Below are 25,383 nucleotides of genomic sequence, written 5' to 3' on the forward strand. Positions count from 1 at the left end.
AACGTAGTTGATAGCTCTGAACATCATTTTGTTTATTTTATGTGACTTTGCACACATTTTCCACATTGTGGTACATATCAATATCCAGAAATATCCATAATATTACACTGATAATGATTTCAACCATATTGCCCAGCCCTAACCAGTAGTGGTAGTAGTAGTTAGTAGTGGTGGCAGTAATAATAATACCATTTTGTTTTAATTCATAAATTTTTTTTACAGAATGTTCGTCGAAAAGGGATCAACTCTCCAGTGGATCGATGTACACCATCGATGTCAGCAGTACACATTGAAGGGGATGTTTTACCTCATTTTCTGACAGCCATACGTACCAGTGCAGTGACGCTGGAAGACTAAGAACTAATGAGGGGAGCACATTGCAGGGAATCAATCTAAAGAATTTGATTCAAGAAATGTTTTTTTTTTTTTTCTTGTTTTGAAGACGCATTTATGAAGTAATGTGCCATGTTTTATTAGATGAAGACAATCTTTGTAATTTGTGAAGAGACATTTTTCTATAAGGGACACAGATGGTCAAATTTGTGTTCTCAGGGCTGAGAGCAGTGCAGATGTTCAGGAAGACCTCCTGGTCCTAATGAATAGAGATGTTTGTTTACCTGTAGTATGATTTAAAAGAAACTGGAAAGAAAGCCAAAGGAAAAAAGCATCTAAAAGTGTATATTTGATTATTTATTCTCACGTCTGTGTCTGTGTGTGTTTACCTGTGAGCTTGTTCACTCCACATCAGTAAACAGGACACGGGACTTCTCAAATGCTGCCTGCTTTGTACACATTTTTTATGTCATGTTACCTAAAGTCACTGTTTGTGATGGTGTCAACTGAACACGTCAGTAAATACTATTTTATGTACTGAGATGGCTCTGTTTATGTTTATGTCAGAGTATTATGGTGGTGTAGTCCCTCATTCGTCCAGGAGTGTTCTATCGTAGAAAAGGTTTCAGTCGTAGTCATCTGGACACTGTTTTCAGAATCAAGACGTTTCAGCTCCCATCCGGAAGTCATTCTCAAATGACTTCCGGATGGGAGCTGAAACGTCTTGATTCTGAAAACAGTGTCCAGATGACTACGACTGAAACCTTTTCTACGTCAGAGTATTATATACAAAAAGAACACTGGGACAAGAGACGGGGGTGGAAGATATGTAATGGTTATTAAAAGTAAAAGTCCTTTAATTAAATGTTTAATTATTTAATTTACTTTTTACATTTTTTAAATGCAAATTACTGATTTTTTTTCCCCCTGCTTCTTCATTCTTTCCAGAGTACATTTTTTTGCATTAAGTATTTTATATTTGTGGTTGGATATTGTATGTTTGATATTGTGGTATTTACATTAAGATATGTCTCATATTTCAGAGGAATAATGACATATGTATTGGGAACAACCTGAAATTAGGCCTGAGAAACTGCCATTCAATGGGACAAAAGACAGACAAAAAAATCTTAAACATCAGTTTCAGGGTATGGACCATACTTGATACTTTAATCTTGACAGGGAAAAAAAGACATTGCATTTGAAGCCATTTCATGGAAAAATTATTTACAAGGAGGACTCAGTCAAACATTGACTGCACATTAGTATAAAACAAAAACACAAAGAGTTAAGAGTGAAGTACTTCTGAACCTTAAAAACATGGTGTTCTGATATCCAAACTATCAAGATAAATATATTTATAATATTTATATTATATTTACAGAATACCTTAAATATACAACGTTCATCATGTATTCTATAAACAAATATAAATTACTTAGGCACACTTTTGTCTCAAACAATCATGGGAGTGGTTTTCAAAGGCCATCCTCTCGCTGTTTGAACGAGGTTGACCTGAATTTTCAAGAAAAATCTGTTGAGTCTTGCATTGTTACGCCATCCAGAACGGCTACTCTGCTACTAATCTCAGTACATGTTGGCCAGCAGTTAGGGGTCATAATGTACACAGGACTTGAAGCTGGCTTGATTTACATTGCCCACAGACACAGGTGCAGTCCCAAGATGACCTCTTGACCCCCTAACCCGCTCCTTTGCAGATTCTTGTTCAAGTAGGCCTGGTGGAGCGTCCACCTTATTGCTTACACCTATCCTCTCCTGTAGCATCTACAAGGAGGAGGGAGCAAAGGCCGGAGGGAGCAGGAGTTAGAGATGAGTTTGGGACGCAGCCAAACAAATGGGTGAAGGGTTGGACAAGGTTGACGTTTATTCCCACACCTTTCTTTTTTTTTATTTATTTTTTTTAAAGGTAGACAGTCATATAAGGTTCAGAGACGACAAATAAGAGAGCAGCTACATATCTACAAAGAATATACAGTACAAGTGAAATATACACTGATGATATGGCCAACTAAACGCACGCAGAGGGGAGGAGTGGCCAGCCGGTATGGCCGGGCAGGGCTTACTAAACAGTCAGTCTATAAGTCCGACTCGGGCATGTCCGGCATATCAGCCATCAAGTAACCAATACCATAACGGCCATTGGGTGCGGTGTCCGCATCAGGGCCGCCACTGCCGCTCTGCTTGCGGTAGATGCTGTTGCCGGGCATCGGCGAGGGTGCCTCGCTGGGCGACTTGCCTTGGATCAGGCTGGTGTCGTCATCCTCTCCCGGCCGGGCGCTCTCCTTGATGATGCGGCCCTTTTTGTAGGAGACGGTGGAAAGGCTGCTGGTGTTTTCGTCGATGATGTTGAAGTAGCGCAGGGCAAAGACCACGGGTACAGGCATGATGGCCATCACCACCAGGGAGATGCAGACTACGATGCCCCATGGAGGGAAGTGCATGGTCTGCTCTTTGGCCTGAGAAGGACAGAAACGAGAAAAACAGGAAGTCGGTAAATGGTGTCATGTTTGAAATGAAATGCATGCATGCATGAAATGTCATGTTTGAATTTCCTAGTGCTGATAATTTAGTGTTTAAATTACAGGAACACAAATAACAGTGTTTCCCTGAAGAAACTGTTTAGCAGAGGTAGTAAGCTACCCAGGTTGTGAAACACCTCATCTCCTGATCAGTAGTTGATGCCCTAAACAACAGCCACATTCATTAAATATATGGAATTTACTGTGTAAAATGGCACCTTTGCTCTCTTCCCTGAAGGCTAATGTTTTATTTTATAAGTCTATAATTTTTAAAAAAATGATTTTAGTGGTAGAAGGAGACTCTATATCAGGCCTCGGTTATAAAATACAGCGCTATAAAAATGAGAAACAATTGTGCTCACCAAATTCTGATATGATTAATTGTTATTGAATAGTCAATCCACAGAGAATTAATTTATTGAGGAAAAATGTCTCCGCTTCTTAAATGAGAGGATTTGCTGCTTTTCTCTGTATTGGTATCTGTAAATTGAATATCTCTGGGTTACTGTAGGTAACTGTTAATTGGACAAAACAAGCAATATGAAAATTGTCACCTTGGGCTCTGGGAAATAGCAAAGGGCATTTTTATAGATTGATTAATCTATTATTCACATTTTTGTTAGTTGCAGCCCTGCTCTCACCATTTCATTTCAGGTGTTTACCTGAAGGCATTAAGAGTCTAAAAGAAAAATGATGACCAATCATTCTGTTCACTCAGGTAAGGTAAATCCATCTCAAAGTGAGGCTTAGTTTGGCTGCAGTTGAACCTAATTAGCTGCTTTGGTGAGCTGAGAAGTGTTAGCCTCACTGGACAAATTAAGGAGTACATGCAGGGACACTCCCATTCGGCCTTTGCTCTACTTACTGAAGCTTTTAAAATGACTAGTTTTCTCTTGATGTGATCAAACAGGTGCTTGAATGTCTATGTGGCAGGCTGCACATCCTGTTGATTGTCAGAGCGTTAAAGGATGCCTGAACATGTGTTTATCAGTGAAAACTTTGCCCCCCCCCCTCCGTTTTTAGCTACCGCCTCATTTACTTTGAACCCTTTAATTTGCTTTTTACTTGTTCCAGGTTTTTAACAAGTGGAAGCACTTCCACCCCCATTGATCCCTGGTCCCAGGAGAGGCGAGCTGGAGACATTGACTCACCTCTTCCTGTATCCAGGCACTGTAGCTGGGCGGCGTCATGATCAGCTGGATGAAGCTGGAGCACAGGACGACCAGGAGCAGGATGGGCGTGATGTACTTCCACATGTAGTAGTAGAAACGGTACGGCGTAAAGCCCAGCATGTCCTTCAGGTCTTCAAAGAATCTGAGATAGGGGAAAAAATAGAGCGACGCAGCATGAGGTGAGATCAGATGTTTGTGGTAAAGAATTCACAATAGTTTTATATTTCTGATTTATAAACCTGATGGCCTTCATATGCTGTTTATATGGTGCTTTTATGGCTCCTTTTAAATTGTTTCATTCAGACAATATCCCCATTCAGTGGTTCCAAAAATAGTGGGTTTCAGAAAAAGTGTTTTTTGGCAGCCAAAAGATTTTTGTTAACCACCTAAAGTCAAACTTTCAGTAACAGCTTGTTCTTATAGGAGTTACTTACAGCATGGAGGCTATGCAAGTCTTTATACCAGGTATAAACACAGCTATATATACAGTGTGTATATATATATATATAAAATATACTGTGAACTTTGTGTAAAAATATACATATATAAATATAGATGTTTAGGTTTTAATGTTTGACAAAAATATTTGAAACACACCTGCCAAAAATTTAAAATGTAATTGTTGTGGCTACAGTTTTTTTTTTCTTTTTCCAAATAATCAAAATATATCTCAAACTATAAAAGTATTTTTTTTCATTTATAAATATTGATGTTTTTTCTAACTCGTTTAAAGACTTAAATGGGCCATTAAAAGTTTAGATTCTGCACGTGTGACATATAATTACTAATTTTTACATGTTATACAGTAAGTGATGAGTAATACATAAAAAGTTTAGACAATATGCAGATGATGATGTTGTGATCTTACTTATCAATCCCGTAGAACCAAGCAATTGCCACGTTCTCCAGTACGACCACTATGAGCAGAGGCAAAGTCGCAGAGTAGTCGTCAAACATGGCCACAAAGTAATTCCCTGAGCGCTGAACAAACAAGAGACCAATGGAGAAGGCCAACACGCAGCATCCCACTGCAGGAGAGGAGCAAATGGTTAGTTGGTGTACATGCTGATAGGTCACTCTAAAGGTTCACATTCAGTGTTAGATAAGGAAGGAGAGACTGTCATTGTTCCAACTTTGTATAAGAAAGGCTTTAAAAGAATTATTGTCATTATCCCCACACTAACAGCCAAACTCAAATAAGAGGAGTAGAGATAAGTTGAGCTAAAATGGAGTATGTTTAAGTAGAGCGGGACCCATTTAAAGCTGCTGGAGTCAAACGACCAGCAGGATGGCCCACATCTGTTCACTGTAGTGTGTAGGAGCCACTGAGCCACGAGTATCATTAATCAAACCTGTTATGTTGTTGCTTCTGGTGGAGCTTTTCTGTAATCATTTCCTGAAATGTTTCTTTCAATCCACTCCTCTCTATGCGGGAATAGCTCAATTTTGGGTACTTTTATATTTCCTTTTTTGGTCTCTGAAAGTGTGAAAGTATGTTGAATGGTAGGTTAGACGGCCTTAGTTTTAGTTCATGGATGTCTATGTAATCAAGTAGCAGCCGCTCGCAAAAATAGAAAAATACTCAATCCACATTGCTACGGGTTTAAGACTTTGTAGTGGCATAACATTATAATATACACATTTCGCTTTAAAAAAACAACAACATTATGCTTATAGTTGTGACTCCTTTTGGTATTCATCTGCCATGGCAGTGCTAGAAATGGATTGGAAGTTGTATGTACTATTTAATTTCTTAATTCTTCTTTGTTAATTAGAAAATTTATAAATATGAAATATAAATGAAATGAATATGAATATTAGACAACTCATCCATCTTCTGAGAAGTTGAAGAGTCTTTAATTTCTATTGGAGTTGCATCAGATTCCATAGACATCCAGGGATTAAGCTAAATTAAGCTAACCTCAACATTCAACATAAAAGGAATAAGCAGGGGACTTTTGCAATCCTGCATCCGCCCACTTTGCAAGATTTCCTACCATTACCGCCTCCATATATCCTGCAACCACAACATTTGTTGGGACCTGCACCAGTGAATATTTGATTATTCATCTGATCCTTGTATGAGTTATAGGAGAGTTAGTTAGAGATCTCTCTAACCTGTAAGAAATTCCTTGCGGACTTTGAAAGTGTCTATTAGTGGAGTGAGGATGCCTTCGATGGTGCCGAACATGCTGCCCAGGCCAAGGTTAACCAGCATGAGGAAGAACATGACGGACCAGAAGGGCGAGGCTGGGAAGTGGGTCATGGCCTCTGTGAAGGCAATGAAGGCCAAGCCTGTGCCTTGGACCGCCTGTTAGGGGGAGAGAAGAAGAAGAGGCTTTTAGGGACCTAATGAGCCTTTATTTCTAATTCCTCTGTTCTGTAAGTGTAATGAAAACTTAACACTCATTTGTGACAGGAGTATGTTATTGTACTGATGGAGTAAAAGGAATAGTTCACATTTTGATAAAGATTATTCACTTATTCAACAACATAACATAATTGATTAGCTTAGCTTATGGTGGCGACAAAACTCCAGGAAGTCATTGCACCCAGCCAAGAAATAGTCTGGCACAAAACCCCCCCTGTATAACCACAACGTGTAATTTTTACACTTTAGTAAAACAAATGAGATATAATGTGTTCATTAGTGAGATTTTGAGGTGCTGGTAGGCAGATTTTGTTACCTTAGGGCAGAGCCAGGTTAGCTGTTTCCCCCAGTTCCCGGTCTTTGTGCTATGCTACAGTAAGCTAAGCTAACCGGCTGCTAGCGGTGGCTTCATATTTACAGGTACAGAAAGATATGAGAGTGGTATCAATCTTCTCATCTAACTCTCGGCAAGAAAGCGAATAAGTATATTTCTAAAAATGTTAAACTATTCCTTTCATGCTATGGAAAAGCACATTATAGTGAATTTACCACATCAGCCATTTTAATTACCAAGAATTTTGTTTGCTGTAACTTCTTTGGGAATTGACAGAATTAGGTTATAATAAAATGTTAAATGCTCAAAATGTTTCTCTTTAGGGCCCTGGCTAGTGTGATTTTTGTACTGTATGTTATTTGGATTATCATTCCATCATTTTCATATTAAGAGTCTAACCTAAGCTAAAATCGGCAAATAATAGTGGCCATGCCAATGTTTTGGTTGGGCTCTTTTTTTTCTGGTTGTTAACGTTTTACCATATTCATGTGAGCAAAGAAGTAACCAAACTGTTTAAATGATTATTTGGACATGTGTTAAGACTTGCCGTTTGACCCCATTACTTTGTTTTCATGTACCTTATTGAGCTCGTCTTCAATGCTGCAGAATTCCAGTCCCAGTCCCTTGTACTCGTCCTCCTTCACCCCTTTGATGATCTCTATCATCTGATGGTAGTCCTCAGCACTGACCTGACTAACCTGAGTGAGGTTGATGTGGTGGGGGATCAGGCTTTCTTCAATGCCATTCCCCAACAACGCCACAATCTTGTTGGTGTTCCTAATAAGCAGGCAGAAATTATTGATAGTTAAATTATCACAAGATGTAAACCCTGCCCCCCTTTGTTACTGTTGCTACCCATGTCAAGCTTTCCATAAAAGTCCATCCATAAGGGTGGCAGATTTACCACTTGGCTGACACTCCGGCTGACTTTTAAATGTTTCCAGCTGACTAATTTTAAAAAGAAAATCTGTTTTAACGTAACACATCAAATTATATGTAACCGTGTTAATTAATGATGTGCTCCTTACTATTATAGCTAGAAAGCTAGTTAACATAACATGCTTACAATTGTAGCTTATGGTAGAGCAGATAAACACACCATTTAACACATTACTTACACTGTTGTTCAGCATGTGGAGAAATCCAAAGCTCGCTACACTATGATTGGGCGATCGCTGTTTGGGGGGCAGGGTTTAGCAAATGGTCAACTGAACTTTGTACTTCAAAATCCTTCAGAGACAACATGTTCAGAGACTGTAAAGTTGTCTAAACCATATTCTGCAAGAATTTTTTTCTCAACTGTTTCCCCAAACTGTCTCTTCTCTGCTTGTTCAACGTCTAAAGAATAAAAATACTACAGAGCCACTTTGCTTTTCAAAAAGCCTCAATCACCACTTGACTGTGAGTTACATTCACACCTGAACTTCTATATGAGCTCTTTTATGGTCTACAGGAAACGCAGTTGCAGTCTATAAATATCTAAATGTAAGAGGAGGCTTGTACTCACAGTGCGACGCATTTGCTGTTCATTATGTTAGCTTTGAAGCCCAGCACTGCAAACACCACCAGGGTAGCCAGCACAGAGGTGAAGAAATTGATAAAAGACACCAAGACGGCATCGAAGTGGCAGTTGTTGTCCCGCTTGTTGTAGCTGGAGAAGGCAATGACGCCGCCGAAGCCGAGGCCCAGGGCGAAGAAGACCTGCGTGGCCGCCTCTCGCCACACCTTGGCCTCTAACATGATCTCCAACTGAAAACACAACACAGGCAGATTTGGCTTAGTTTGGTAACATAGTCAGTGATTTCTTGAAAGTAAGATCACAAATGCTTTACCACACTTACTAAATACTGTAAAAACTATACCACATGACCAAATATGATGAACAAGAACAAGAAATCCTTAGTTTAAGTTGGCCCAAAGTCCCAATGGATGACATTTTTTTATCTTCTATGCACAAGATAATTACAAACATAAAAGGACTTTGGGGGCTTGGTATCTATTTATATCTGAGGAAAGCAAAATTATTAAATGTCTAAGCAGTGAAAAGCAGAGGTTATTACAAAAAATGGATGTTAGTGTTATATGTTATAAACTTTATTTGTGAAGCACTTTTCTGAACAAGGTTACAAAGTGCTTTACAGGGAAAATAAAATGCATGTATGTATAGATAAATGCTTAGTTGAATAATCAATTAGTTGACTCAATCAACAGAAAGTTAATCAACAAAAATCAGCTGCCCACATTGACAACAATTAAAAAAAATGTATCTGTCAAGTAAGTATTTATCAAGCTAAAATGCCAAACATGTGCTTGTTCCAGCTTCTCAAGTGGGAGGATTTGCTGCTTGTTTGCATCACTTGACACGTCAAGTGATGTGACACACGTGTGCCAGTTCCAACCGCTGATGGACAGTGAGATGTGGTTGAAAGTGTAGAAAAAGCACGTAAGTGGACCTTGATTTGAAATTATTTTTGCCATACATGAGTTTTTCCTGTTTTATTTCATTGTAAATAGAATATTTTTAGGTTTTAGACTCTTGGTCGGACAAAACAAGGAAGATGACATCCTGAGCTGTGGGACATCGTGACGCTATTTTCCGACATTTTATATTTTAAAAAGTTGACGATGAAAATAATTCATATTTGCAGCCCTACACATAAATATATAGTTGTAAATACGTTCAATAATTGCTGGATGCTATGCTGTCACTGATGTTTTATTTGAGCTAGTGTGGGTTGTTTTAGCATATGTTTTACATATTTCTGTTATATGCTTTATGTATTTTAGTTATTGTCAAGTCTGTGTGTTGTCTCTGCTTTACCTGGCTGCAAGAAAAAACTTGCTTCGAGGACAATAAAGTTAAAGCTGAAAGTTTAAAAGTTAATAGTTGAGGTTTTGATCCAGTAATCTTCATGAGTATATGTCTACTAAGTTGCTTTAAAGAGGAATATCGATTAACAATCCATAATCTCCACTTTTTTTTTTAAATAATTAACATATAAACATTTATTTCTGTTTGTATTTTGCAGACTCTCAATGTACCATCTTGCCAAATGACAGCTGGCATCTTGACAGTTTCCACGTGGTAGTTTTCTATTACAAGGGTCTCAAAAAACAAGCAGAACACACACACAGCAGGACTTTGATGTCCGCAGGTACACGGAAGATGGTGGCAGAACGAGTCGTTTGAAGTCGTAAGATGTCAGCCAACAAGACTGAGCAGACACACGAGACAGACAAGACTCTGCTGTGAATGCGCGTCTTCGGCTGGTTGGTTACATAAAGCCTTAGTAACTCCTGTTTCCATGGTGACATGATTCCACAGCCTGAAGTGCTATTGGCCTGTTGCTGCTGAGGAGCTGGCCTATTAGAGAGCAGATTTAATTTTTGAGTACACACACTTTTTTTTTTTTTTTTTAAAAACAGTGAGTGGATTTAATTTAACAGTGGCTGGTTGATTATACAAAAGAACCTTGATGTACTCTCCAAACGTTCAGTAGGGGGCAATAAGAATAGAAAATGACAGCAGTATTTCTACATTTCCAACAAATGGTACTCAGTCAAGTAGAGCTGAGACGATTAATCGATCGACAGAAAATGAATTGGCAACTATTTTGATAATCAATTTATCATTTTAGTTATTTCTCAAGCAAAAATGACAAACTATGGTAGTAAACTTAATATCTTTAGGTTTTGGACTGTTGGTCGAACAAAACAAGATATTTGAAGACATCACCTTGGGCTCCGGCAAAATAAAATTTTCTGACATTTTATTGACAAAACAATTGGCAGATTAATCGATAGTGAAAACAATTGTTAGTTGAAGCCCTGCGAATAAATATCTCTCCTAGGTCTAAATACCTCATAATTTTTCCCCTTGGTGGCTTCATTTGACTCCAAACAGCATCCTTGCTCTGAATTTCTAATTAATCAGTTCAGAGAATAATGGCTTGAAATGCACATTACCTTGGGTGTGAACATGTGTCGAATCCCGTCCACGGAGCCCTTCAGGAGCAGAGCCCGAACCAGGAAGCAAATCAACACCACGTACGGGAACAGGGAGCTGAAGTACATCACCTGCAAGCAAACAAAACATCCTGTTAAACAGCACCAAACCTTTGCAGTCAGCCTGTACGTCAACAAAGTCACTCTGCATATTTTAAAATCTCTTATCCCTCCTCTAAGTCTGACATGAACCTGTCAGGAGCAAATAATGCATAATTAACAGTAATTAGAGGTGGAACTTTAAGAAATAAGGACAAAATGTGTTTAACGACCACAAGATGCTAAAAATCAAACTAAGCTGCATTTCAATTCATTATTTTTTGATGCAAATGACTTAGTTTAAAGATAAGTCAGATTACGTTTTACCCAGTCTAGTACAGACTTTAGTAGACCACTTTTGGTGTACATTATGTCTCGCTCAGTGCTACCTATTGTGGGTTTCTAGTTTACTGAGTAGCATTAAAAAAAATCTTGGCTATGGGTGTGTGTGTGTCTTTAAAAAAATGTAAAAATAAATGTAGTGTGATCTTACTGCCGGACTATCTATGCAGTGTTATTCATGTTAATTTGACAGGAACATCAAATTGTGCAGAAAAGAGAGTGAAACCTGAGCAGTTCTGTCTGATCTCGGTTTGCAGCTGAGAGAAGAGTGTGGGACACATTTTTAAACTTTTCTTTTGTGTATCTTTGACAATTGACAATACATTTTCCAGTAGTGATGACTTAATGTTGTGTAACCAATATCAGCAGGCTCAGAACTGGTAGCTGCTGAGCCTTTGCAAGACCCTTTGTCCAATTATCGTGCTGATTAGACAGTGGGCCTCTTGTCTTTTTTTCTGCTTCTCTGTGTAGACTAGGTGATGCTTAAAGACTGAGAGGCCTGACTCAGCCGCCACACTGTGACACGACACGTCGGTTTACAGGACCGGCAGTGGGGTGTGGATGCAGGCACTGGGAGATGGTTTGGGGTTGAGTCATAAGCACAGTTAGTGATTCAGAGCCATTGAGCCTACATGGTGGTCCATATGTAGCTCTGAAGGAGACAGTGTAATGTTTGTCTTAGAGGGGAAGGGGATATCTCATCCTAAAGCAGGAGTCATTCATATATTTGAAAGCTCAGTCAAGGATTAAAGTTTAAAGATTTTCTCCCAATGCTTAGAGGCGGAAAAAGACTAGCTTCTAATCTGTGATTCTCCTAAACATTAGGTATTTTGTCTGAGATGTTTGTCCCCTAGCTTTGTTTTCTGGTAATGTACAGTTTTTGAAAACTAACCAGGCTCTACCTCCACAGGAAATCATCCTGTTGTATAGTGACCACAAAGTTGTTCTTCCTTTCATTATAAAACAAAAAGTTTTAAAGTTTGGTTTCTAGACAACAGCACAAATACAAAGTTGGTTTCATGTTAATTGTGAAATTGTACATCACAGCTTTGAAATACATTTTTTCAAGCAACTGGACAAAATATATAACTTAAAACCAACATATATCCCTAAATATAAAGTCAAATGACATAATCGGAATAAATGTATTGGCTTAGTTTTTTACTTTTCTCAGCTGCAGCTCTTGTCAGCCGTTTTCTGATTAAGCATTGAGCTCTTGTTTAAGTCGTGGCCTTGGTCAGCACAAAGCCAAATAGGCTGCTATTTTGTGTGATAAGCAGATATCTGCTCCTTTGCAACCTCAGTCTTATGTTCTATCAAAAAAGGGACTTTTATTATGAAAGATTATGTGTCATCACAGATAGCATGTGCTTCTTGCAAAGGTCAACTGCACTGTTATCTTAATAAACTGATTCAAAAAGTTAGGTTTTCCCATAACAGACAGACAGACATGTAATTGTTTAGATTCCTCATACTTAATCTGTCAGTAATCTAAAGGCCATTTTACTTCTAAAAGATTACATATTTTATTATTTGGCATACAACTGGTTACTTTAAGTGGTGTTCAGCAACTTTCAAATACTTTTGATCAATTTCACCATTATTTTACTAAATCAATGACAAGCCCCCTCTCTGCCCCACAGTAAGCCAATATTGCCCCCCCCCTTTTTTTGGCCACACTCTTGACAATCAAGCCAAGCCAAAAGAGCGCGTATAACCATGGTAACCAAAACGGTCTGATCTCTTTCACGCCCACCCACACACACAAATGGAAGAGAAATGCAGATCGCAGTAGGGGTATTCCTTGGAAAAGGCTTTTGTGAGCATGGGTGGAGAGGGCATTAATATTCTTTTGTACCACACAGCGCTGATTAAACTTCAAAGACACTTCGAGCTGGCCCCTTCGAGGGAAAGTTCATGCCCATTTCTACTCTGGCCAACTCAAAAGGCCATTCAGACACACCAGGTAGTTGGAGGATGACCATCTGGCTCAAACTGTACAACTAAGCAGTAGCTTGGGTGGTTCTGTTTGGCTGTTTACAGAATGTAGGGGTTATTTCTTTTTCATTAACAACCCAATATCTATATATTTGTTTTAGCAATTCATTTTATTTTCATGATAGCAGTGGAATGACTTGAACATCATTTATGCTAATACAACCCCTCTCATAGAGCTGAAGTCGTGATAGCGATTGGGAACAATGATTATCAGTGACATTTCTTTCCAGACAGCAGGCTGTGGCAGACAGGGGAAATGAGACTGTCTAGCGCTGCAAAACCACCCTGGCACAGGCCGAGATTAAAACACTTCTGTTGTTGTAGGCATCCAACGTGTTTTGTCTGCAGCTGTGGTCGCAAAAGACGAGAGCTCAGTGGAGCCAAGCCAAACAGCGGACAGCTGTTAGGATAAGACCTGAGCTAAGGACAATGTCTGGATCAAAGGTGGGAAAAACTCATTTAGCTGGCGGCAACCATGTTTCCCACACCATTATGAAAACTATAGTTAATATTAGGGCTGTACACACTAGCCTCCTGTTACTTTCTGCAAAGGCGAATCTCTACATTTTCCTCCTAAAATATTGTTTCACCCAATGTTTGATAACCTGAGGACTATATCCTTAAATGTCCAGTGTGTAGGAGGAGCCATTGGCAGAAATGGAATATTATATTTATAAGTATGTTTTCATTAGTGTATAATTACCTGAAAATAAGAATCGTTGTGTTTTCATTACCTTAGATTAAGCTTTTTATATATACAGAGGGTGCGGGTCCCCCTCCACGGAGGTCGCCATGTTGCACCACCATGTTTCTACAGTAGCCCCGAATGGACAAACCAAACACTGGCTCTAGATAGGGCCGTTGGCGTTTTTCATGGCCACCGTAGTTTCTCCTACACGCTTGGAGGGGGAGGGTAATGCAAGCGGTATTCAAATTGTTGCAAACTGCAATTTCACCGCTAGATGCCACTAAATCCTACACACTTGACCTTTAAAGCAGCATATTTTTTGGGACAGTAGGGGGCAAGAAAACATAAAAACCAAGTTGGCAGAGCCACCACAGTTCACTGGCTTAAAAAGCAGTTATTGTGTATAACGTTACGTTACCGGTTTAACAGTATACCATGGTATGAAAATCGAAGGTTATCATACCATGTACATTTGCTTATCTATGGTATTGAATTCTACTGTATTAGTGTTATTAAAAAAATCATTTGTTTAACCAAAAAAACCCTTCTGTTTTCATTCCTTTAAGGGTCATTGCAACTGATAATAATCATAATAATAATAATAATAATAATAACTGTGCATTACCGTATACCTTGGAACTGTGATATTTTCTGAGATGGTTATCGTACCGTGAAAATCTACACCGTTGCAACCCTACACCACCTAGTCGCTAACTTTGTGTCTCTACTATTTGGTGCTGGGCAGGTTGCATACAGTGGGTTTGTCAGAGCTTTTGAGTTGGAAACTGTTCATGAATGCAGCTGAGATTGAACCATACAGTAAATGTGCTGTAAAACCAAAATAATGAGCTAAAAGAGGCTAAAACGACCTACTGAGCCGGGTGTTAATTTTCCACGATTTTGGCATTATTACAAAGACTCATTTCATTGAGTTAAGTTCATTTAAATTCTGCAAGACCTTACTTCACTGTGATCACTGAAATATACTGTATTAACTTTGACCCCACTTTGTTGTAACCCAGCCCAGGCCTGACATAAGAAGTGCAGATAATACCAGAATTAAATGACTTCCCCATCAAAGCTTATTCTGGGAAGATTAAAAAGTGCAACCATTTTCCCAATTAATGCAAGCTTGACTGTGACCTTGGAAGTACACCGGCTAATGCTTGTCATATGATATTAGAAAGTGTGGAAAAAATATGAATAAAGATCACCTGTAAAAAGAGTGGAGGATCTGGGTGAGTTTGCAAGCAAACGCCAACCTTTAGTCAGTGGGCTAATCCTTCCGGATGCTAGTCATGCTATTGTCAGCTTTGCTAAACTAAGCTAAAGTAAGCTGGGCCAGAGATCCCACACAAGATCACATGAGGGTCATATCTGAGACTGTATCATTAGAAAAATTTGTCATGTCACACTACAGTAGTCACTTAGCAGTGTCTTTAGACCAGGCATCAATGCAGTTTGCACTCTACAAGCCTTAAAGTCAGCTAATTATGTGTGAGAGGATTTTCCAAAACACTAGCAAGAAATGACCTTTTGTTTCTGGCTGTCACTGTTCCCCAGTTTCCAAGGGACAAGAGTTATATTTGAGTAGTTATCTAGGCCAAGCTGCCGGGATTGCCGGGCAGTTGTAGTATGCCATTTCCTCTGTTCTCTTCCTCTCTTGCTCTCACGGACTGTCTCCTCCTCTGCCTCATTCCCTACTTGTTAAAATATCTTTTTTTCCCCAACTATTTCAGATAGTGGAAACCTAAAGTGGTACAAGAACAAGAGCTGCAGAGACTACCAAGAAAACTAAAAATGCTAACCAAGAACCAAATCCTCCTTACCTTCCCAGAAGACTGGATTCCCTTGATCATGGCAAGGCAAACCATAGACCAGGAGATCAGCAGGCACACGGTCATCTTCCAGTTGAGTCCTCCACCCTCAGAGATGCTGTTAGAGATGTCCAGGGCCTCGCGGTACCAGTAGTAGGTGGTGGCCGAGCTCTTCTCACACTCCGGCACCACATCTATGGACAAAACGGTAGCAGTTACAGCTCAGCCTTGTTGTGTACCTCTTTCTGAAAATCAACTGTAGTTAAGAAGCCTTCTAAAGGGACTTCAAAGTTAGACTGTACCAATGATTTGGTCAGTGAATCTGGTCTTAATATGTCCGATTGTGTCTTACATGTATTGGTCTTGTTCTTGACGAGTGGACACTCGTGCCACGGCAGAGGTTGCTGGAAGGACTGGGAGAAATAGAAGAGACTCCAGCTGATGATGACATTGTAGTAGAGAGCCACGAAGAAACACACCTACAGGCAAGAGAGGTGAGTTAACAAAAACAACTCTTATCATATACGGTACCACACATGACATTGATCTACATACTTTATATTCAGTACCTTGATTTTTCTCTTTCTTGTTAGAATACACTTTATTTTCCCTTGAATACTAAAGAACTATCTCTTCCCTTTTTGCACTAAGTGGTACCTGTGCAGTTTTTTTTTTGTGAGTTATTTATTTAACAAACAGCTAGTGCTGCTGCTGGAAACATAAACTACATCAGTTCCTGTATTCAAGATAATTTTTCTCAAGAAAGATTTATGAGACACCAGAGATGCCATAAAGTGGTTTCTATGGAGCCCCCTAAAGGTCACGGCGAGAATTTTTTTCAGAACTACTTTGCGTTCCCTTGCAATATGTTTTGCATTACCTCACAATACTTTTCTTCTTCCATTCCTTCTGAGCCATATGTCTATTTGTAATGGAAGGTAGTGTGGAGATTCTCAAGTTAATGCATTTAGCTTTGTTTATGGACACCTCACCTTATATGATGTCCATTGCAAAGAAGTTATCAGATAGAACATCTTCTGGGTAGGAGCTGTATGTATGTATGCTGTAAGGAAAATCAATTATTGCTCCACACTTAATAGCAACAGGATTCTACCAAAACCTGTTTCAGCATTGAAGGTTGTTTTGTGCAAAGAACTGAGGACCCTGTGCAAAAATGCAAAAAGCTTTCCAACTTGCGTTGGTCTGCATTCCTGATGTATCTCTGCAAGTGGTTCAATGCTGGCTGCTCTTTCTGTGACAGAAACACACACTCTGCAGCATTTCAGTCGCCTTCTTGTTTGTTGCTTTTTTTGACTCATACAAATACAGCACACTTTATGAGGTAGATTCAACTGCACATCTGTAATTCCGCCTCTGGAGACGTCTCATTTTCCTCAGTGAAACCCCTCTGGGGTTCAGTACAGTACAGAGAACAGACACAGTAACTGTTCACGAATGAAACCGACAGCATCCTGCAGATCACCGTACTGCTTTCTTCTGGAGAGACCTCTTGATCTAAGAATCTGTTTAGTTTTACTTTCACTAATTACATAACCATGCATGCCTATTGAGCAGTAGTACTATATCAGCATACTTTAATGCCCAGCTCAAAGTAAAATTCAATATATACTGGGGCGTTGCACTGGTAGCAGCTGAGCGGAAATAGACATATGGCTCAGATGGAATGGAAGAAGAAAAGTATTGTGAGAGAACGCAAAACATATTGCGAGGGAATGCAAAAAAATTCTCGACTCTGGGGCTACGAGGCTCCGTAGGTTTCAAATCACAAAAAGATTAATTATGTATTATTTTTAACATACAGTATATGTTTCATTTTTCTTCTTTTTTTCCCTCCTGCAAAGTCTCAAATGTGATAAATGATAGATATATTCTCAAAACATGTATTGAAACATTTTATTTGAAAATCTTGCCGTTACTTATATTTCATTCATTACAGTAGCATAATGATTATTTACTACTGGTATTCTTGTTTCAGCTACTGCCAAATATTCATACTTGTGCTACACTTTTACTTTAGTGTATGTGTCATAAAAGAGTTGATGTAGGCCCCAGTGTCACACTCACCACACAGCTGGCGAAGCCGATGCCCCCCAGACGAGGGCTAATGTAGTTCCACACCCCGATGCTGCCCCTGCGGATCCGCTGTCCCACGGCGAGCTCCAGGAAGAACAGCGGGATGCCAATCAATATCAGCAGGATGAGATAGGGCACCAGGTACGCACCTGCCAGTCAAAAACAATACAGACCGCAAGTTAGATGGACACACAAGCAAGAGAAACTAACTGTGAGGTGACATTTCACTTCCTGAAAGCAGCCCACAAGCACATGGGCACCACACATGGACACACACCAGTTTTTCTACAGTATCTCTCTATGTGCTACATGTTATATACAAACTCACACACAAAAACACAGCGGCATCCTAAACTTTAACTACACTTCTACATAATGTCCCCTTGATGGTGACACATTTGCCTAAAAGCACATAAAAACACACAGCAGCCTCTTTAACAGTGTCTGTCTCATTATCTCCCTAACACACCCACAAATTACTATACACACATCTGCTGAGCTGTCTCCACCTAATACACCCCCTATGGTGTGTGGTGCAGTCCAATAATTCTGGAAACCAGGAAAGATGCTGAAGTCTGAAATTACCTAAATTACGGTGGGATTACTTTGAGGCACATTGCAAAAACGGCATTCCTCTCTAGAATTAAGGTTTCAGGGTGAGTGACTAACATTAAGACATGCTATAATAGTGCGGTGCACTAAAATACAGGGGGGTACATCTCTTGTGACAGTCAGAATACTCATGAGTGGTAAGACTGCCGGGCACATGATGGTTGGAAGAGAACGAGAGAACCTAAAACTCTTTGTTTAGAAGAAATGGCCGTTGGTTAGATGTGTTCAGTGGCAGCAGGTTTTTTAATAATGTGCCTTTTAATTTCCTGTTACATATGGGGCAATGCAAAGGAATGCACGATGCAGTGGGGAGGTTTTTCTTTACCTCACGTGAAATGAAAGTTCCTGTATGTGTGCTGTTTTTGGACCACCAACCACGGACATCTGTCCATTGCATCATTTCAAAACTGCGTGGCCACTGATGGAAAATCCAGCCGACCCTTTCATGAAAACACTTCTTGGTAGTCTTGCTTTTGGTCCAGCAACAGGGTCGACGTACTGTAATGTTTGCTATGACTCATTGATGACAGCGTCAAAACTTCCGTCACGGGTGTATTGTTTTTAAGATGAGTTTCATCCCTGTTTCAACAGCGTTTATTGTTTCATCTGGCAGGAGGTTCATTCACATCCTTTCCTGATTCCTGCTGTCCCTCCCAGGTTTGGCTTAGATGGGAGTGGTCACAGACAGGAAGTAAATGTGTGTGTGTGTGTTTATCTGTTGTTTTAAGGATGTGTGTTTGTGTATGTACAGTATACTAACTGGTTTCTAATATTAAAACATCTAATTCTGGCTTTGACATCAGTCAGCATCAAAAACCCCTCTGGTTTCCATTGTCTTTTAAAGCCCTCAACAGTCTCCCTTGGACATTCGAACACTTTGATGGCACTTTGAGAAAGCAAACAGCCTGATACGAGTGCATTTTATCTTTTCTAAAAATAGCTTCCCATTTCTCTTAACTTACAGTACATGAAGGTGAAATAGCTGGTTTAACCAGTCGAGTCACTGTCCAGATGAGTGAAATTTCAGTGTTTTTGGCAGCACCACACATACAGCGACAAGGGCGTGGATAATTTGCATATGAGCAACAAGGAATGATTCATCATAACACAACCTTAATTATTATTTGAGTTAATTTATCATTGAATAGAGGAGAAATTAACTGATGTTTGCTAATTAGCACTAGACAGATACATTTCGGTCAGTACTGAAAAAGCATTGAGCTTCGAAACCCAGCCGTAATCCTAATTAAATAAACCTTTTTTTTTATTGATCAATTACTTGATTAACAGAAAATGTATCGTCAAGTATTATATTTATGATTGATTCATTGTTTTTTTTAACCAGAAGTGCCGATTATTGGCGGTTCCAACTTCACAAATGTGAAGATTTGATGTTTTTCTTTGTCATATGCAGTATGAAAGTAATCTGAATATCATTGAGTTTTGCACTGTTGGTCGGATAAAACAAGCACTTTGGGAGATTTAAATAAAATTTTTTCTACTTTTCTAAATTTCATAGACAGAATGACTAATGGAGAAAATAACTGACGGATTAATCGATAATGAAAATAATTGTTGGATTCACTGCAGCACTCAGAGCACAAAAGGCCCCTCTGTACTCGCCACACAACCAAAGAAAATATATAGTAAGTACATGAAAGGCAATGATGTACATACACATGTATGAACATGGCACACCATACACATAGTTTTCACACACACACACACACACACAGAGCTGCGCCATTTTTAGCTAATTACAGTCGAACTCAGTAGGGTGAGCAGAGCTGTTGAAAACAGACCTAAAAACATGACAGGATCTAGAGAGGTCGTGATTTGAGCTGAACCTCCCGCCTGCACACACACGCACACACACACACACACACACACACACTAACAGATGGATCTTACGCAAATGATGTAGACACTCATAAGAACATGATTCACTGTATGGGTACACACACACAGAGCTGGGCCTCCTCAATCTATCAAACTCTACTGCCAAGCTGCCCACCCTGACTTCATCCATCACACCTCACATCCACCAAAGATCCCCCGTCCACTGACCTCCCCCCTCATCACTACCTCACCTACACTGAGTTGATATTGAACTTTTCCTTTCAATGGACCAATTTCTTAGACTTTTTCCCCGAGATTTCTTACCGTATACTGAATTTTCTACATTAGTATTTAATTATTAGATTACAATCCTGTTGTGTTTTTCATTTATACCGATTAACACACATTTCTGTTCACTGGCAATTTTCCCAAGGCAGAATATGATGTTTTTTTAACTTGTTTTTTGTGTGTGCGTCATACCATTGAAATGGCCGGTCCCACATGAGGTTGCAAAACACACAATAATAACACATTGTGTATAAACAAAGGCTGTTTCCTCCACATTCAAATCTATGCAAATTCACATATAAAATAATCAAACTGATGTTCATTACAATGAACTGCGTTCCACTGTTACGCTTTACAACAGACACAACTCTTCAAATATGTATCACAATATAATCATATGATCACGGTATACCACTGAAAGTCAATAAATGATAACATTATTATAGTCCAGCCCTACTGCACACCACATACTATGCATGTTCCTGAACTTGTGATTATACTATGATAATATTATGATATGTAATAAGGAAAAGTCAAGAGAATTTACCGAGTTGGACTATAACAGGACCCATTGCTGTTGTGGTTCACTAAAGCCTACATAAGTAAATGATAGTAGGCTACTCAAATAAACTTGACTTGGATTGGTTTATATCCTGTCAGGACAACCTGTCTGAGACGGTTTCATTTAATCAGCTTTCTTGAGGCAGTCAACGGCTTTACATAATCTCCAGGTGGAAAGTGCAACACCTTATCACCTTCCCGACACACACACACACACACACACACATTAGAGTATAAATCCTCATTGGGGAGAGAGTCAAGTAGCGCATACACTCATTTCAGGGCATTGTGGGAAATGTGGTTTTGACTGCAGCAGAGTTGAATGTTGTTATGAGACTACAGTTGTGGGCACCAGAGCTGCTCACAGAATTATTTCCTGCATGTTGTCAGCGGTGTCATGAGGTTATATATTTGGTTTAGCTGTTGTTTGTTTGTGAAAGGTGTCAGACTGCACACAGACAGAGACAAGGGTGGGCACATGACCTGAAGGTCTGGTTTTGATAGACGAGTACAAAATAGGAAGGACTCTGTTTCTCCATCTTTCTTACACACACTCAAAATCACACAGGCAATACTACTGAATACAATGCACATTATACAACACCTGCATCTGTTTGGTGCATGTTGAGTCTAGATATGCATTTCAGGACTAATCATGAGGAGTCTTTTTAGTCTCCAAGAGTTGTAGCCTGATGATAAATCTGGACTTTTTGGAGGAGTTTGGCTGATCTTTCTCACAATAGTATTGCTTAACATAGCACTTTTTAGACATACACATTCACCTTAACATTGAATAGATGTTGATACAGGACCCTGCGCCCGCACACAGTATAAATACAGTGTTATGATAAAAACTACATTATCATTTTGTGAAACTGGGACCCACGTACAAGCTGTTTTCAAAACTGAAAAAAGTAAAAAGAGGAAGACTATATTTCTGGTATCTGAGATTATAGAAATCCAACTCCAGGCACATTTCTGTGTTGTTAATATACATTTTAAACAAAAACTGTGATGCAATCCGGCTCTATTCCTCCACAAGGCCATAGAAGTGAATCACATCAATCATTTTTTTGTCCTCATTTGTCCTCTGTAATAACATATACAACACACAGATGTGCCCAGACTTGGATCTCTGTACTCTCAGAAGCTAGAAGTATAGTCGTCTTCTTTGCACTTTTTTCAGTGTTTCATCCCAGCTCCCACCCGTGAAATCCTGATGCCCTAGTGTCACATAAGACATTTTGTGCTTAGTTTGACAACTGTCTGCACATGTGAAAGGCTTGCTGCGGGTTCATTCTAATGTTGTTGCTTTAGTAACTGAAATCTATCCTACTGCTGTACTCACTTTAAAGGGTACTTCCTCTTAGTTACAACTTGAATCTTATTTTCATAGTTTTGGCCATCATTTCTATCGGTAATAACATTGCACTCATCAAGTTAAGTGCTGAGAAGGCAACAAACCCGAGAAGTCAGATGGTCAGACAAGTTTTAGACAAATCTCCAGGTTAGTCAAACTTATTTGGATGAGAAGACAAAGGCGAACAGTAAAATTATTACCCAAACTGTTCGTTCTAATTATTGATTTCAGTTTACAAACTTCCTAGTGCAGCTTTGACCTCTTCTTGCAGTAGTTGTACGGGTAGTTTTCCTGCAATAAGGAAATATTTCTTACATTTTGGGTGCGCTCACTTTTGGTTTTACCTCCAAATAAAATTTGGCATATGTTTTATTTACAACCTGTAATGTTTTTCCATATTGCCCACTCCCACGGTGTATATGGTTGTCAGCTGAAATGCCTAGAGCACTGAATGTGCTACGTCTGCCCTGATGGTAACTCACCCCCTCCGTTCTTCTGACACAGGTAGGGGAACCTCCAGACGTTGCCCAGGCCTACAGAGAAGCCAACCTGGGCCAGGATGTACTGGAGCTTGCTGTTCCAGGCCGGGCGTTCCTCCTCCTCGCCGTCTGAGCCCCCTTCTTCCACATCGCACTCTTTCCCTTCCCCTTCATGGTTGTTGACGATCAGCGAGCTCTTCTTGAAGGAATCGTCGCAGGGGTCCTCGTTGGAAAGCAGGTCTTTGACAGACTCTGTGACATCGTCGTCAAGCTCTCTCTTGACGGCCTTGCTGTTTTTGGGCATTTGATAAAGCAAACAAGGGCGAAGGGTGGAACGTCTTTTTGGTTGGCAGGCTGGAAGGGCAGGGCCGGCGTCTGTGAAAAGTCACCTTTTGAACTTTGACTGTGCAAAGCTGCAAGTTTGAAGTTGTTTGGGTTCAAGGGCCCGTGGGGCTTGAGGCAGTTTGTGGAGGTTGAGTGATCAGGAAGTGGTTTATTTCTTCATTATCACCAAATGTCTGTGGGGCAGAGGAAATATTGCAGTGAGTAAACAGCCAATAAAAGTGAAAATTCTGAAAGAGGTTGTGTCACTGCTTTGTCATTGAGAAAACACAACCGATGAGCTACTGCTAAGATTCATCAGTTTAGTTGGAGTTTTGTGTCTCTACTGCCAGCCTCTAATTTCCTCTCATAAATTGCAAACTGACTGGTTTTCTCCTGAATTAACTTTGCATAACCAAAACCTGTTAACTTTGGCAAATGAAGACAAGAAAACCTTTTTTAAAAAAAAAAGATTTGAATTGGAAATTAAAACTCTAACCTTTTACACAAGACAAATGAAAAACAAGTGTCATGAAGAAATTAAACAGGAACTTAACTAAACACCCCAAACAGTAAAGTGTTTCAGTCTGATTTTAATCATACTCTTGTTTTATAGAAAGTAATTCATAAGTGTACACTCCCTACTCATTCCACACTGACTGGGAAAAACTGGACAGAGAAATATTGCTTTATCCTGGGGATGCAGTTATTTCTCACATGGAAATCACATGGCTGGCAGAATCTACAAATGGGGATCATTTTATTGTAAGTCATTGTTCTGGGAAAAAAAAGGCCGGGGAACATTAGCCTGGTTGTGGACTGTGTCTGGGACAGTGACAGGTCGAGGTATGGAGACTATCACGTTTCCAGCCTCCTGAATAATTGAAGGGAGGTGGCCATTTGCATATAAACCCAAACACTCTCCGCAGCTCTCTGGGATGGGGAAAGCCCTCAAATATGAAAGGATATCAACTTTCAAAATATGAATATGAGCAGACATGCGCCGGTTCCCTAACTAAAAGCGTGGAGGAAGGCTTAGGCTATGGTTTTAGTCTCCTTTTTTTCCCCCTGTAAAAGACGCAATTATCGTTTGTTCACATTTTATTATACCACTTACTATGATGTTTACTATAAATAGCATTCAAGGGTGTGGACACTCCATCCACCAAAAGGCGGGTTAAGGTGCGCAGCATCCCTGTTTTACATTTCAGCATCCTAGGGCGTCTTGGTTATGCATTGTTACAATTTTTTTTTTACCTTAAATATTTTCATAAAAACGCATCAACATCCCGGAAATATTCCGATGCGAACATGTTTCAGAAATACAACATGCCCCCGAGCCTTTCACCACCCAGAGGATTAAGTGATTAATAGATTTCCTTTACCGCTTCCAGATTAGCCTGGTTTGTATGAGGCAAAGGCCGTCCTTTTCATAATCCAGTGAACGCAACATAGCAGCCAGAAGGACCGCTGATGCTCGGTAGCCTTCACTGCAGTTATAGGAAATGGCATCACAATTAGGCTATTGCATGGGAATTATTGTATGACTGTGTTTAAGGTGAGGATGACTGAACGCGCAACGACAAAAAGGCTTTTCCTTTATTTATTTATTTTTTTGTCTGTCTGCACTTGACTCGTGCAGTGAAATGATGAGTCAAAAAAAAACAAAAAAAACGGGCCGACGGTTTACAATGAGAAAATGCGTTTAGAGCAAGGTATTAAAAAAATTTTAATTAAAAAAACAAGTCACACCGGTGCCATGTGGCTCGTTAAACCCGGGCACAATGTGTTCTCTGAGGAACGCGCATAAATTAATGTCCTCCCTCCCGCCCAGTCTAAATGACATCCATGTGAAGTGTTTCATCATTCACTGGCCAGCCACATCCTGCGCACTGGTACCTCAGTCAGCCTCTCTCTCTCTCACACACACACACACACACACACACACACACACACACACGCCATGCCATGCCATTATCATTAGCCTATTACATTCCAGAGAGGATGCTGAGGTTGGTAGGTAGGCTACTCACCAGTGTGGAAAACAGTGGTCCTTTTTTTGAAATGATGCGTCTCAAGGAATGAAATTGTGAGAGCACATGCACGGAGCAGACATTATCACTTGTTTCTATGTGAACCAGTCCGGCCGGTGTGCTGCTTCAGACTCGGTGCCGTGATATCTCTAGCGCT

General features: G+C 39.8%; 2 protein-coding genes across 5 annotated transcripts in view; one reads left to right on the plus strand and one right to left on the minus strand.

The window, feature by feature from the left end:
• lrrk2 (leucine-rich repeat kinase 2) overlaps positions 1 to 874 on the plus strand; it is a 40,959-nt gene extending 40,085 nt beyond the window's left edge. For all 4 annotated transcript variants that reach the window (XM_044192423.1, XM_044192425.1, XM_044192426.1 and 1 more), the window contains one exon: positions 223 to 874. The gene's annotated coding sequence lies outside the window, so the exon portion shown is untranslated. The remainder of the gene's footprint in view (positions 1 to 222) is intronic.
• A 600-nt stretch (positions 875 to 1,474) lies between these two features.
• On the minus strand, positions 1,475 to 25,383 carry slc6a15 (solute carrier family 6 member 15). Its single transcript, XM_044192438.1, has 12 exons — positions 25,227 to 25,383; positions 22,876 to 23,390; positions 17,725 to 17,882; positions 15,992 to 16,118; positions 15,652 to 15,833; positions 10,717 to 10,827; positions 8,258 to 8,499; positions 7,329 to 7,527; positions 6,164 to 6,356; positions 4,914 to 5,073; positions 4,025 to 4,187; positions 1,475 to 2,810 (listed from the first exon to the last, which is right to left on the minus strand). Exons 2-12 carry the CDS (start codon positions 23,174 to 23,176, stop codon positions 2,430 to 2,432), a joined length of 2,217 nt encoding a protein of 738 aa, XP_044048373.1. The 5' UTR covers positions 23,177 to 23,390; positions 25,227 to 25,383; the 3' UTR covers positions 1,475 to 2,429.

Source organism: Siniperca chuatsi, linkage group LG4 (genome assembly GCF_020085105.1).
Source record: "Siniperca chuatsi isolate FFG_IHB_CAS linkage group LG4, ASM2008510v1, whole genome shotgun sequence".
Classification (NCBI taxonomy): Eukaryota; Metazoa; Chordata; class Actinopteri; order Centrarchiformes; family Sinipercidae; genus Siniperca; species Siniperca chuatsi.

Bases quoted from the DNA above. Each gene is read 5' to 3' on its own strand.
- slc6a15 (XM_044192438.1), bottom strand. From the start codon at position 23,176: ATGCCCAAAAACAGCAAGGCCGTCAAGAGAGAGCTTGACGACGATGTC. The intron at 17,883-22,875 runs GTGAGTTACCAT...TTTGACTGGCAG, and splicing joins GTGTCAGAAGAACGGAGGGG to GTGCGTACCTGGTGCCCTAT. The intron at 5,074-6,163 runs GTTAGAGAGATC...CCTCTCCTGCAG, and splicing joins CCGCAAGGAATTTCTTACAG to TGGGATGCTGCGTGTTGGCC.